This window comes from Acinonyx jubatus, chromosome B4, assembly GCF_027475565.1.
Source record: "Acinonyx jubatus isolate Ajub_Pintada_27869175 chromosome B4, VMU_Ajub_asm_v1.0, whole genome shotgun sequence".
NCBI lineage: Eukaryota > Metazoa > Chordata > Mammalia > Carnivora > Felidae > Acinonyx > Acinonyx jubatus.
In genome coordinates this window covers 31,416,715-31,430,803 of record NC_069387.1, presented here as the reverse complement: position 1 = coordinate 31,430,803, position 14,089 = coordinate 31,416,715, and the positions used below count along the sequence as shown (strand labels likewise).

At 35.8% G+C, this 14,089-nt stretch overlaps 1 protein-coding gene across 24 annotated transcripts in view; it reads right to left on the bottom strand.

The window, feature by feature from the left end:
• Positions 1-14,089, bottom strand: part of CREM (cAMP responsive element modulator) — a 71,585-nt gene that overhangs the window by 24,583 nt on the left and 32,913 nt on the right. For 12 of the 24 annotated variants that reach the window (XM_027073822.2, XM_027073823.2, XM_027073824.2 and 9 more), the window contains 2 exons: positions 6,362-6,459; positions 5,859-6,001 (listed from right to left, as the gene is read on the bottom strand). In XM_027073822.2, the coding sequence (XP_026929623.1) occupies positions 5,859-6,001; positions 6,362-6,459 (241 nt within the window). Of the gene's footprint in view, positions 1-5,858; positions 6,002-6,361; positions 6,460-9,279; positions 9,427-9,585; positions 13,990-14,089 lie in introns of those variants that run through there. The other 12 variants (XM_053225520.1, XM_027073819.2, XM_027073820.2 and 9 more) reach the window with 3 other exon arrangements.

The following is a 14,089-nucleotide window of genomic DNA, read 5'->3' as shown; positions in this document are numbered from 1 at the left end:
AGCCAAAGTTGGACGCTCAACTGACTGAGCCACCCAGGAGACCCTACCTAATTATTTTTTTAAAACTTATGGAAATTTTCTAGCAAACATAGAAGTACAAAGAATTTTGTGTCATCTATTTTCCCTGCCCACTCATTCCCAAACTTTTTTTTTTTTTTTCTGTTTTTGGTCTGGAGTATTTCAAAGCAAATCCCAGATACATCTGGTTAATCATTTTTAAATAAAATGATAGGCCCCTCTGAAGGCCATTAGTAACTAATGAAGTTAAAATACCTTTGTATTTCCTACTAATTTTACTTTGGGGACCTAGGCTTTATTAATGTTTTCTTATAATGACACATGCAACTGGGGCATAAAAGCTTGTATCTGTGGCCACACTGCTGATCACAATGAAGAGTTCACACTGGTCCACGAAGACTGAATTGGGACTCAAGCATAATTAAAAGTGTTTTTATTTTAGATTATATGCATACTGATTTTCCTCTTTTAAGTCATCAAACATTAGTTTGATAAAATTATCTAAACTGAATTAAAATTGAACAGCTAGATTATATAATCAATTAAATTCTACTTCAATGTCTGTTATTAAGTGATTAAAGCCTGCTAGCATATTATTGGTAGTAGTAATGGTGGGTAGAGGGTAGTTGCCCTAGTTGCTGTGAGAGTTAGCTTTTTCTTTTTTTTTTTTTACTCCTAAAGTCTCAGGTAAGCTATACCCCATAATTAAGTAGCTCACTCTATACACAGGTTGAATGTTGAGCACACTGACCTTACATGAAGAGTATGTCTAGAGTGTAATTCATTAATGCACTAAATATTGCTCTACTAAGGTGGTTTTAGTGGTTATACAAATGTCTCTGTGTACATCCTTATACAGTCATGGTATTTGGTTTCAAGTCTGTGTTAACCCAAGTATGGTTTCCCCATCTCCAACTTACCATACATCACAGTAACCAGTATGATATATCAACTAGTCTAGGGATTAAGTTCTTTAAAATTCCTGTATTTAAAAAATCTGTGACTTCTACTCATTGCCATTGAGCACTCCTCCCCTAGAGCTACTAATATCATAGGAGTAAGGAAAAGATTATGTGTGGGATGAAAATTTGAGGATTTTAGTAAAAAAATAATTTTTAATTTAAAAAAGTAGTACTTTCAAGTCTTCATAATAAATGAAGAAGAGAAAGATAAATAAGGGTGGAAAACTAAAAAAAAAAAAAAAAGAGTTCATAGCCAAAAGAGGAAGGAATAAAACTTACTTAAATTAAGATTTCATCTGGCTTCTTTCTACTTGATACTAACATCTTTATAGTCCTAAACTTGTATGTAGGAGCCAATTCAAACACATAAACATGTAAATGTTTAATTATAACTTAAAACCATCTTTATTCCAAATTGCAAAAAAAAAAATGTAAATAAAACTTCACTGAATTAATTTTAAAAAAGAACAGCAGACCCTAAGTCAGTGAATTCTGACTTAAATTTAAAAAGTGACGGGGCGCCTGGGTGGCTCAGTTGGTTGAGCGTCCGACTTCGGCTCAGGTCATGATCTCATGGTCTGTGAGTTTGAGCCCCGCGTCTGGCTCTGTGCTGACAGCTCAGAGCCTGGAGCCTGTTTCAGATTCTGTGTCTCCCTCTCTCTCTGACCCTCCCCCATTCATGCTCTGTCTCTCTCTGTCTCAAAAATAAATAATAAAACATTAAAAAAAATTTTTTAAATAAATAAATAAAAAGTGAGCATAGAACAGAACCTGTGAGTACTTGTGCCTTGAAAGCCAAGAGGTGCATACAGCTAAAGAAAGACCAAAACAGCCTCATGCTATAACAATAGCAACACCAAGATTAAAAAGTCAGATTTACATTAAGCAGATACCTTCCATGTTTGCTTTGAAAGCTATCTTGGGAGAATTTAAGCAAAGTCACTACTAAGAATTATAAATGCAACTGCATTTACTTTAGAATGTATGCACCTATCATGCAAATTCCTTTTATGAGGGAATGGAATTTGTGTTTACTCACAGGAGAGGTCTCCTGAGAATTCTAAATTCTTTTAAGCAGCCCAAAAAGTTCACATAGATCTCTTTTTATGATGGATTTTGGACTGAGCCACTTACCTTTAATGTGTAAGAATTCCAGTAAGGATGAGTTAATACAGACACATTTTAATAAGGTTCGTCATAAAATAGAGTAGGAGCAAGCGGAGACAAGGGACATTTAGGAAAAAAAAAAAAAATCTTGGGTGATAGTCCTTAATTGGTAAGAGAAGAGGTCAGGTATAGCAGAGTAAGGGATTAGAAAACAAAAAACCCAAAACAAACAAAAAAAACCTTTTTCATTAGAGAAAATTTAATGAGTTAAGAAACTGCAAACTTAAATGTCTTTAGTTGCTTTTACTCAATATATGTGTATGACTCTCATTTAATGGAGATCTTAAATGTCTTAGGCACAAGTAACATTCTTTGCGGATTCTGAGATTATCTGAACTGCTATCTTTCAGAAATATTCTTTTGAGACATACAAGATTTTCTTTGGCCAGAATGACTTAATTGGCATACAACAAACCTATCACTAAGATCTGTACTTCCAGTAAAGATTTTGCAAGTGTAGCTCTTTTACGTGGTGTTGCAATAATGAATCCCTGCCTATTTAGTTATTTTTACTACTCCCTGGGAGTAGCCTATTCTAACTTTCACTTCTTAGTTTCTGTGATTAAAAAAATAAGTTGAAACAGTAAGGCCTACTTCTGTCATATAGCTAACTTTCAATTATTAAAAATATAACTGATTATATATGGGAAAGCCTGAGTACACTCATTTATATTTTATTTCTTCAACTTTGACACACAAAGTCCTTTAGTTCATTTCTTTTTGTTTTTAACCCCAACTACCTCATTATACCAAATTAAAAATAAGCAATCTAAAATAATAATCTTTGAGGGAGCCTGGGTGGTTCAGTTGGTTAAGCGACCAACTCTTGATTTCAGTTTAGGTCATGATCCCAGGGTCGTGGGATAAAGCCCCATGTCGGGCCCCACACTGGATATGGAGCCTGCTTAAGATTTTCTCTTTTTCTCTCTCTTTCTCTCTGCCTCTCCCCTGCTCATGTGCCTGCTCTCTCTCTCTCTCTCTCTCTCTCAAAATAAATAAGCATTAAAAAAAATGATAATCTTTGAAAAAATAAACAAAGTTTGGGGGAAAGTCATCCACGAATAAAAGTTGAAGAAAGAATTAAACCTAAAAAAAACACATTTTACAGTAAAACCTTATAAAAGGGTCTCGAAAACAGATACCCAGAAGAATCTCCAAAAATTCTAGTAAAATAAACTCCTCTAGTCTAAAAACCAGTAATTGTTTCTATTTCTAGATATCCAGGAACAACATGAAAGCATTAATATCTGTTAAGTTATTCCTACTAAGAAATACGATTAATGAAAATGGATCTTGTCTATATGTAAATATACATTTACCCTCCAATTAAAGTAAATGTCTTCTAAAAACTTTAAATGTTAGTATTCACCTTTCAGAAGAAACAATTATAAACCTAAGCAAGTGTCGCTAAGTGTCTAACAGATGCATTTTTAACAAAGTTAGTGTCACTTTTCATGAACCAATAAAACTGGTAATTTTTACCTGCAGACAGCACATACAGAACAACCACAGCTTTTAGTTAAAATAACTACCAGGATCTAGTGTATGGGTCCAAATTAAAGAAACCTCAATAAAAGACAGTCCATGACTTGTAACGTGGCAAACAGATGAACGTCCGACTTCTAATCTTTTGACTTGCTATTCTCCTGACTTGACCACCCCACACCCACACTGACGTTTCACACAAAGCCCCTGCTGCAGGCACACACACTCAGAGCACAAGAAATAAAGGCTCTGTTGTTAGCTGGAGGGAAAAGTTTAATGACCATGTAGGAGACACTGCCATAGCTACCTTACAGCTCTGTTTTGTGTCAAAAGTAGCATGTCTGGCTTTCTCCCACTTTTACCTGTTATTTCCTTTTGCCCAGAGTTTGGCAATTTTGTATTATTCCCAATTCAAAGACCCTGAGATGGGAAAATAAAGCTTCTCTCTCTGATCCAGTTAGTGAATGGCAGGACCCAGTGCCTCCTGCACATCATCTGTAGCCTCAAAATTCTCTCAACCCAATGTTTTCACAATTTCAGATTTTCAGCTAATAAACTAGGTAAAATAAACTACAGCACCCCCCTCTGTATCACTTGTAAAGAGATCACCACTTCTATAAACTCTGAAGCAGCACTGGGAAATGCCAGGAAATATTTAAGGTGACAGCATCTTAGATTGTTCCCCAAACTTTAAGATGTCTTAGCATTATTTTATCAGTAATTTCCCACCTTTTTCCTACCACATCACAAATAGAAACTGATAGTATGTACACAGCCCACTGCTCAAGGCCAGATCTGAATAGCCAGGAGTCTCCAGCAGCTCCAAGCCCTGGTGGGCCACGCTTGGGGATGGAGGCATGAGGCGCTCACACTCCCGTACCTGTGTGCTACACTGCAGAGGCATACCAGTTGGCAAATTCTGACTTACAGTTCTAAAACTCCCACCATATATTCCCACTGGGCCAGCAAAAAGGCATTTAAATCAGAGAAGTAATACAAGAAAAATAACAGTTAAAACCTCAAGGTGTAACTCTTTACAGAGACAGTGGGGAGTTTCCTTTTCCTAACATTGACTTTGGACATGTCCACTCAGCACCCTATAGAGGCTGTGGACAAATTATACCCCAATTCTGCTAGGTATCATGGTACGAGCTACCTGAAGAACCACAATTACCAAGGGAGATTTAGTTTAATATTGCAAATCTGTCACCACCAAAAGAAAAACCTCTAAAAAAACTAGTGACTACATAAGATCTGTTCACATATTAAGGATTATAGTTTAACAGCCACATCTTAAGATTTGAGAATTTTTCTAGGTATTACTTTTTTTTAAAGGGAAAACAGAAGACATATGTAAAATCTTACCATCATATTTAAACCAACATAGTACTTATTACCACACATATTCCATTACCTAAGTAGCTTTTTTAAAGATGGGGTTTTTTTTTCTGTCCTTTTTCTGGCTTTTCTTCCCCCTTTTTTCTTTTCTTCCTAGCTCTTGTTTTTTTACTAAAGCATTTTTATGTATATCAAATGTACTTGATTTGGGAAAAAATTAGTGCTTTAATTAGAGCAAAAAGCACAGAATTAACAGCCCATTAAAATGCACAAGACTAAATGTGAATGTATCTGTTTATTTACAGCTTTTGATGTTTAAAATTTCAAATAAAATGATCTGTCCAATGGCTGCAGTTTTTAAAAATAAATCATTTTTCCATTCTCTTCTAGAAAAAGCTGCAGCACAAATTAACAAAGAGTAGTGAAAACATAATTACATTTAAAACATAATTTAGAAAACATTATGTACCTCTTTTAGATTAGGAAGCATAATATGTAATTGTTGGTAACAAAAGCCAACAAGAATGAAATACAGACATTTATAGCTTATGTTCACATGCATCTTATAAAGACAACAAAAAACAGGTAAGTTTTAAACTTTTACTAGACATGAATATAAACATATAAATAGGCAAACCCTCCCTTTATTTTCACCCAAAAGTTTTCTTCTATATTCAGTCAAAAAATTTTGACTTTTCAAAAGTATACGACAGCTGTCAGTACAAATCTCTTACTTCTTTAACATTTACTTTTCATTCTATGATACATAGTTTGGATATTATGATGCATTTTAAAATGGAACAGTTTAATGCTGAACCCAAGTTGCTTCAATGTAACTAGAGAAGACTTAAAGCTAGCACTGTACCATATCGAATGCAGCATACATACTGTATTGCCCCGTGCTAGTCTGATATATGCTAGTCGGTACTGCCATGGTAGCGATGTTAGGTGGCGTTCCTTCTTCCTCTGATTTTTCTTCTTCAATCTTGGGAACACCAGGCACATCAGAGGAAAGTTCATTCAGTATTTTTCTAAAACATAATTAAACAACAGAAATAATTAAGATATTTGAATGAGATTTAAAACAAAAAAGCTATAATGGACTAACTGCTTTGATATAAAATTATTCTCCTTTTTTGGAAAAAGTATCATTACAGGGGCGCCTGAATGGCTCAGTCGGTTGAACGTCCGACTTCAGTTCAGGCCATGATCTCGCGATTTGTGGGTTTGAGCCCCGCATCGGACTCTGTGCTGACAGCTCAGAGCCTGGAGCCTGCTTTGATTCTATGTCTCCCTCTCTCTCCGCCCCTCCCCTGCTTGCACTCTCTCTCTAAAATAAATAAACATTAAAAAAAAATTTGTTTTAAGTATCATTACAGTAGGAGACTTACCTATAAGAGGGTCTTCGTGAAAGGATTTCTCTACGTTTATGAGAATCAATTACACCTTCTGAATCTGCAGACTCATCTGTCTCTGCAATCGTTGCTACCTATAATACAAAAGTTTCTGAAATGCATCATAAAATATATGACCTCCTTCAATCAAAAAATGGTGCTAAAGGGTCTGTGTGTGCAGTACTAAACCAGCTGCTGGCAAAGCATCCAGCAACAGAACACACAGAACCTACACTAAAGCAGCTCACACCTGGTATTAGGAAAAGGAGCACAGACATACACATTTCAATTGTAGAGCAGGTATGTGTGGAAAGGAATGGGACAGATAATAAATAGTACAGAAATGCAAATGAAAGTCGTTGGAATGGCAGGTGAGGCTTCACAGGAAAGGACTAAATATAAGATACATAAGACCTAAGATCTCAACCTTGAACATACTCTTACAAATCCAGCGGGGGATTGAGAGTCAAAATAAAGCATCTCTACCTCACTGCCCTCTTCACAATACCACAGCTGACTTGAGCTAGGTCTTCAAGTTAGACATTAGATTGGTTCAAAGAAGCAAATAAAAAAAGTAAAGGGGCGCCTGAGCAGCTCAATTGGTTGAGCATCCGACTCTTGGTTTCATTCAGGTCAGGTCATAATCTCACAGTTCATGGGTTCAAGCCCTGCATTGGGCTCTTCACTGACAGTGTGGGGCCTGAGTGGAATTCTGTCTCTCTCTGCACCTCCCCTGCTCACTCGCTCTCTCTCTCTCTCAGAGTAAATAAACATTAAAAAAAAGAAATACTAAAAAAAATAAAGAAGCCTGATTAAAGTTAGGATTTATATATCAAGAAGGTTGGGGCTTGATGGTGGTAAATCCTGAAAGTCAAAATAAGGAATTTAAGTAAGGTTTCATTTTTCAAGTCACATGATAATAACATGATTATAAGGAAAGGGTGAAAACTAAAATAATGAATCTCTACAACATGACAGTTCTCAATATATTTAGCCATTATAATTCAGGGCATAGGGTAGTTCTGAGTTTATAAAACTCACTTTCCTTATTGTTATAATTATATGAAAATTTGATTTGGGCAAAATCAGAAGAACTTATTAACATGTCAACAATATGAGCAGGAATATATACTTCCCAAGGCACACTGATGTACATCTATGTTCACCTACACATACAATCTTATACATCTCTGGTCATAGGCACTCCACACATAAGCACAGATACCAATAGAACTTAGAAAAAATGTTGTTGCAATCAACAATCATGTATCACCACCAAACATTTACCACATTATACTGGGCTTTCACACATCTCTCATATAATTATAACTAACCCCTTATGTGAGGTAGGATACTATTTTAACCATTTTAGAAAGGTGAAGCCAAAGTTCATGTACAGACATTAAGTGACTTGACCACTGTTCAACAAGTAGGAATTCTAAGACAAGATCCACTGGCACTTACCTCTACCAAGACAATTAAATCATCCACATAACAAAATCCAAAAAAGCTTACTGAATATAAGGTAATACTTTCTTCCAACAGCAGCCAAGTTAAAACTAGAGTAGAAATACCTGCACCCCAACAGAAGTCATAATTCAAAAAGGAGAGTGGAAAGACTTTCTTGTTTTATAATTACAGTCAGAAAGATTCAGAAAGTCTTGGAATCAAGAGTCTTAATGGAAAAGAACAAAAAAAAGACTGCTAAGAATGACTCTTACTCTTTTGAAAAGATACCTGTGTAGGAAAGATAGCTAAGCTTTTAATGAATGTGGATTTATTACTTCAAATATAATTTTGCAAACTGTTTCATTATTCTGCAATAAGCTGTACTCAAATATGCAAGGGACGAGATTAAGTACGCATATCTATGTTTTCCTCAAGATCTTTCTGTCATCAACTATGTTCAAGTAAATTTCAACATTTAAAGGATAATTACTGAAGTAAAAAAGGAACAGAAATAAATTCAATAACCAAAAATTACACTGTTAACTGCAATTAAAATAAAAACTTGGGGCACCTGGGTGGCTCAGTCATTTGAGCATCCAACTTTGGTTCAGGTCGTAACCTCATGGTTTGTGAGTTTTGAGCCCCTAATTGGACTCTGGGCTGACAGCTCAGAGCCTGGAGCCTGCTTCAGATTCTGTGTCTCCCTCTCTCTCTGCCCCTCCCCCATTCACATTATCTCTCTAAAAAATAAATAAACATTAAAAACATTTTTTTTTAAATAAAAACTTTAAAAAATGCATACTTAATTTATATCTATTGATGCAAAAAATGTTTTAGGTTCAAGAAATGTTAAGGATTCGTGACCAACTTTGATAATAATAAATAATAAAATAGATCTCCAGATCATAACCACAATAATCCTGCCTACAAAAACCAAGGTTTCATCTGAGAGGGGTTCGTGATGTAGAAGTCTAACACCAAGGTGACAATAATATCCTATGTTTCCTACAAATTACACATATTAAAGATAAACTTAAATTTCCACCTACCTACTAATGTGAGTATTCATGAAAACAGCCAATACTATAATCTTTACTGTGTTTATCAGACATCTTTGCCAAAGAATCCTCAAAATATTTTTAAGCACCACTGGAGAGCTTTGCCAAATAAATCTGTGCTTGAGTACAGAGCAACAACTCAAAGAATTACTCATCTGACAATTACTCATTCTGCAAATTGAGAGCTAACAACCAAACTGCAAATCTTTGGTCAAATCTATATATCTCACAGGGCACAACACACTCCACATAGGAAAGGGAAATTCCTCCAAACTTCTAATAAAAAGATTTGAGCATAAAAGCTACACAAAGAGAAAAAAAGATGGTAAATGAATTCGTAAAAGGGAAAAAAAAACACAACAAAAACTGAAGAAAGTCAAAGACCAATCATCCAGGAAGGAAGCTAACCTGAACAGTTTGTATTTGTGGTGACTGAATAACCGATGGCTGTGGTGTCTGAATTACTCCCTGGACATGCACAGTTTGGCCCGAAGGTAACTGCACTAGAGTTACAGCTGGGGAGCCTCTTCCGGTGCCTGATCCAGCTACAGAAACCTGCAAAAACGATCATCATTGAGGATTAAGGCTGGATCATTTTCTGTTCTTTTTGTTTTTGTTTTTTTTTTGAAGAAATACCAATCACTATTAGGACTGGCCAATTCTTCCTTTCTTTCTTCTGCTTCTAAGAAACGATGAGCATGCTGGGGTACTTACCATTAGGAGGCGGTTACTGTGCTGAACAGTCATTCTCTGATGTGATAGATATTAAAGAACCCATGCTCCTCACTTTCAGTTCCCATGCTTCGCTGGCGAAGAATGTTCCAAGCGCAAAGTTCTGAAGCAGTTAAACTACCTCACTACAACATCAAGACTACCAACAGTGAATCCTTATTTTGGCCAGAGTATAAACTACCTAACTTCCTAAGAGAAACTGGAGACAGAACTTAAATGTGGTGAATTATTTTTTAATAAATGAAACGTTTGCCACATTCTAGTATTACTCCAGATGCAAGTTAATGCCTTGTCTCTATGCTAATGGAAATCAGTTACTGTTATCCCCCCATAATCACAAAAAAGGCACAGGCCAGAGGAATTCCAAGACCCCTCATGCCCTTAGTGTGTGTGATCCAGAGAAAGTACATGCCTTGGAGCTGGTATGGCCCTCTTACAGATTCCCTCCCTGCTAGCTCGAGCATCTAGAGAAGAGGGCCAGAACCATCATTCAGCTTGCACAGAGTACAGCCATCTCCCAGCACCCCTGAGTGCTTTCAACAGAGACCTGTACCAGCAAAACACAATACCTCCACTCCCTTGGATTTAAAACCTGCTAAGTTTCCTACTGAGTAAACAACCCAATCCTATAGGCCAATGTAATCTTAGAAACTTTGCCTCCTTTTACTGTTTCACTACTCATTATAACCTACTCAAGAACCAAAGACTTTGGATATGAAATAAGTGAAATAAGCTACCAGCTTCTATCATGAATGGTAGTAGAACCACAAGATCTAAAACAAACTTTGAAGGAAGTCTCTGTGTAGTGCCTCACATTAAGAAACACCAATCTACTTTCCAATCTACTTATACTTTAAAGCAATTACTAAAAACTGGGTTTATAACAAATAATAAGATTTATTTACAAGATCATTTCCTTAGAAAGCAAACTTCTTCGGTAACCTGGAAGTAAAAATCGTTCATCCATGCAAGAGAACCTATGTACTGGGTGCACTAGGGTATAAAGTAGAATTGACAAAACTAACACCTAAGAAACAATAGCATGCCAAACAGTATAGAACTAATTGCTCCATTGTACAGGTCATGAAAGTCAAGGAGTACAGAATAGAAAGATCAGCATGGGCCTGAACAGTAAGTAGAGGCTTTGTGTAGAAGCCACAACTTGAGCCAGGCCCTGATATGAGCTTGCATAACCAACAGAACAGGGCAGAGACACCCAAAATGTAGCCCACAGAGCAAATTCAGCCCACCTGCTCCTGCAGTATTATTGCCTACATTAGATTTTTGGGGAAAGAAAAAGATCATGCCATAATAGAATCGATAAATTTAATAACTAGAAGTTAAAAAAAAAAGGGGGAAGGATTTGTTTTACAAATGACAAACCAGCACAAAAGACAAAGCTGTATAATAATAAAAGGGCATCCACCCCTTTGTGGACCAATTACCAAAAGGTATTCTTTTCACCACACAAATAATTCTCAAACTTTTTAGTCTCTCAGGACACCTTTATACTCTTAAAAATCACTGATGACTCAAAAAGCTTTTGTTTATGTGATTTATATCCAGTAGGGTGCTGTCAACATCTGTCAATCAGTTTTTGGGAAAGGAGAACCTTGATTTGAAAGGTTTGCTGATTTCCATAATGTAAAAACTCCTACTGTGGCAGATTTCAAGTTACCAATGGATGACACTGAACATAAAGTTGGAAAAAGATGCACATAATTGGCTCTCACAAGTGAGCTCCAGCATACCATTGGTTATGTGCATTGATATTTATCATATTAGAAATGAAAACTGAAACATTTTTACATTTTAAAAATAACAATTCCATTACATGCTAACATAAATAGCATTTTATTAAAAATAATTACATTTCTAAAACAAAATATTAGTGACAAGAGTATCAATGCTTTACTTTTTTGTAAATTCTTTTAATGTCTGGTTTAATTTAAATCAGCTAAATTCTCATACCTACTTCTGCACTGAATCTGTTGCAATATGTTATTTTAGTCAATACTTGAAGAAAATTTGGACCTCACAGACATATCATTGGAAAACGAAGAGTAATATAATAGCTTTTTCAAAATATGTGGATAGTGTTCTTTGTTACTACACCAAAACTCAACAGGTGGTTGCTTCACATAAAGATTAGTTGCAATGTGGAATCTGGAACCATATCAGTTACATCCACTGACCAGTCTTATACTTTGAATGGATCCCATGCATGATTCTGTAACACCATGCAGTAGTTATCTGGAAAATATTGGCTCACTCAGTTAAGCAGATCTCCCAAATGCGGCCACATTTCATGATACCTTATCAGAAAATCTCATTCATTAAAATCAACATAAATCTCATCAGAATACTATAAATACTGAAAAACTATCAAGTTCACAATGGTAGATGCAGGACTTCCAAAATTCAAACTGCTTAAAAAGCTTAAATTTTTTCATTGACAATAAACACTGTCAATTGTTTTCCTTGAAGTGACAAGCTTACTTCATTTGCTTTTAAGAAAATGTTTTCCAAATGCTCAAGTTTGAATAGCATAGTTTCGCTATTGGCCATTCTTTTAAGAAAACTGATGTCCTATGGGAAAAAAACCCAGCTAGTTCATCTCGCCACTCAATTACTCAAGTGTTTTTCTTCAAGAACACCGTCAGTTTTTACTACACAGAAATGCTTTCAGTAAACATACCGATTTCCTAACACAGAATATTAAAATAACATGTACTCAAGGGTCAAGGTTTGATACAATGGGTAATATTTATTGCTTCACCAGGGTATTTTTAAGTGAAACTGGTATTTTTTTGAAAACTGCAAGAGAATGTCCAGGAAGAACACAATGACTACTGGTATAGTTTGATGCCTCTGACTTGATTCATGCTAAGGCGCCAACAGCTTTACCCCTACCCTCTTCTATTTTTACACCCATCAGTGCAAGTATCAATATAGAGAAAAAAGAAAAGAAGCCTTAGCATTATTATGAAAATACTTTAGTCCTCCTAAGCCTCCTGAAAGTCTCCTGGAGTCTCTCCTAGGGTTGTGCACACCACACTTTGAAAACTGCTACTGTATCCCAATGTAGCTCTTAGGCCCTGGCTCACAGCGTAAAGAACTGAGCAACGCAGCAGGCTGTGATATCAACTACACCACAGCAGCACAGCCGGAACCAATTTATCCAGTAACCCTGATAGAGAGTTCAGATGTCAGACTGAGTAAAATATAATATGAATTATACCCCAGGGTACTATAAGTATTACAGACTGGACCTGCAGATTGAGATGGCAGATCAGTTTTCTCAAAAGAATGGCCAATAGCCAAACAAATTATGCTATTCAAACTTGAGCTTTTGGAAAACATTTTCTTAAAAGCAAATGAAGTGAGCTTGTCACTTCAAGAAAAACAACTGACAGTGTTTATGGTCAGTGATAAAATTCAAGCTTTTAAGCAGAAGTTTTAAATTTTGGAAATCCAGCTTCAAAGACGTTAGATATTTTGAAGAATGAACAACTCAAGAAAGATTCATACAGGTTTGATAAATATAAATCATGTTCTAAGTTGCTTTACTTACCTTTCAAGTATAATTTTCAAGATTTTAAATTATTAAATAATCACTCTATCAAAGTGGCTTAGTGTCAAGAATACCTGCTGTGGAAAGGGAGCTAATACAAACTGCATTCCTAGAATTCTAGAGATGAGTTATAGGAATTCTGTAACTACAGTGAAACTTCTCTATGTCCAAACTCTGGGCAGTGCAAAAGCTCACGGGTCAGCTCTTTTGTTAAACTGCTGAAATACACGTAGAGAACCAGCAGAAATGACATACCCTTGAGTTATAATTAAGATATATCTTTGGGGAAAAAAAACAAAAACAAAAACAGAAAAACCCCTTAGATCTAGAGACATTCTATATTCAGACATTCTATTCCCATTGATTTTACCAAAACTGATGTGACTAGTATTAGTCCTATCACTGAACTGGTAGAGTTAATAGGCTAAACCACTGTTATTCATTAAAAAACAAAACAAAACCTCATGTGGCTCCCTACATTTACATCTTAGTATTATCATTACATTATACTGATCACATGGGCCACAAGTGGAATATACAGCATCTTGAAGTGGTGTATTGTACACAGGTGGCATAGAACGAACACTGGCAATGATTCAAGAACATGCATGGAAGTTCTAAAGCCAAAAGTGGGTAAATAAAGAAGCATCTTTTTGTTTTGTGTCAGGTGGTAGATTCAGTTTTAGGTAGGCCAGGTTGAAAGCAATGGTAGGGCAACGAAGTGAAAATGCTAATAAGAAGGAGAATTGTGTGACTGATGCCTTAGAGCCAAAAAAACAAAGATCTGAGCAACACTAAGAGCAATCTATTAAAAGTATTATAATTACTTTATTCATAATGTGCAAACAGAATTCTAAAGAAGCTCTGGAAAAAGAAGAGAATTAATAGTCTTTCCTAAAAAGACATTGGTAA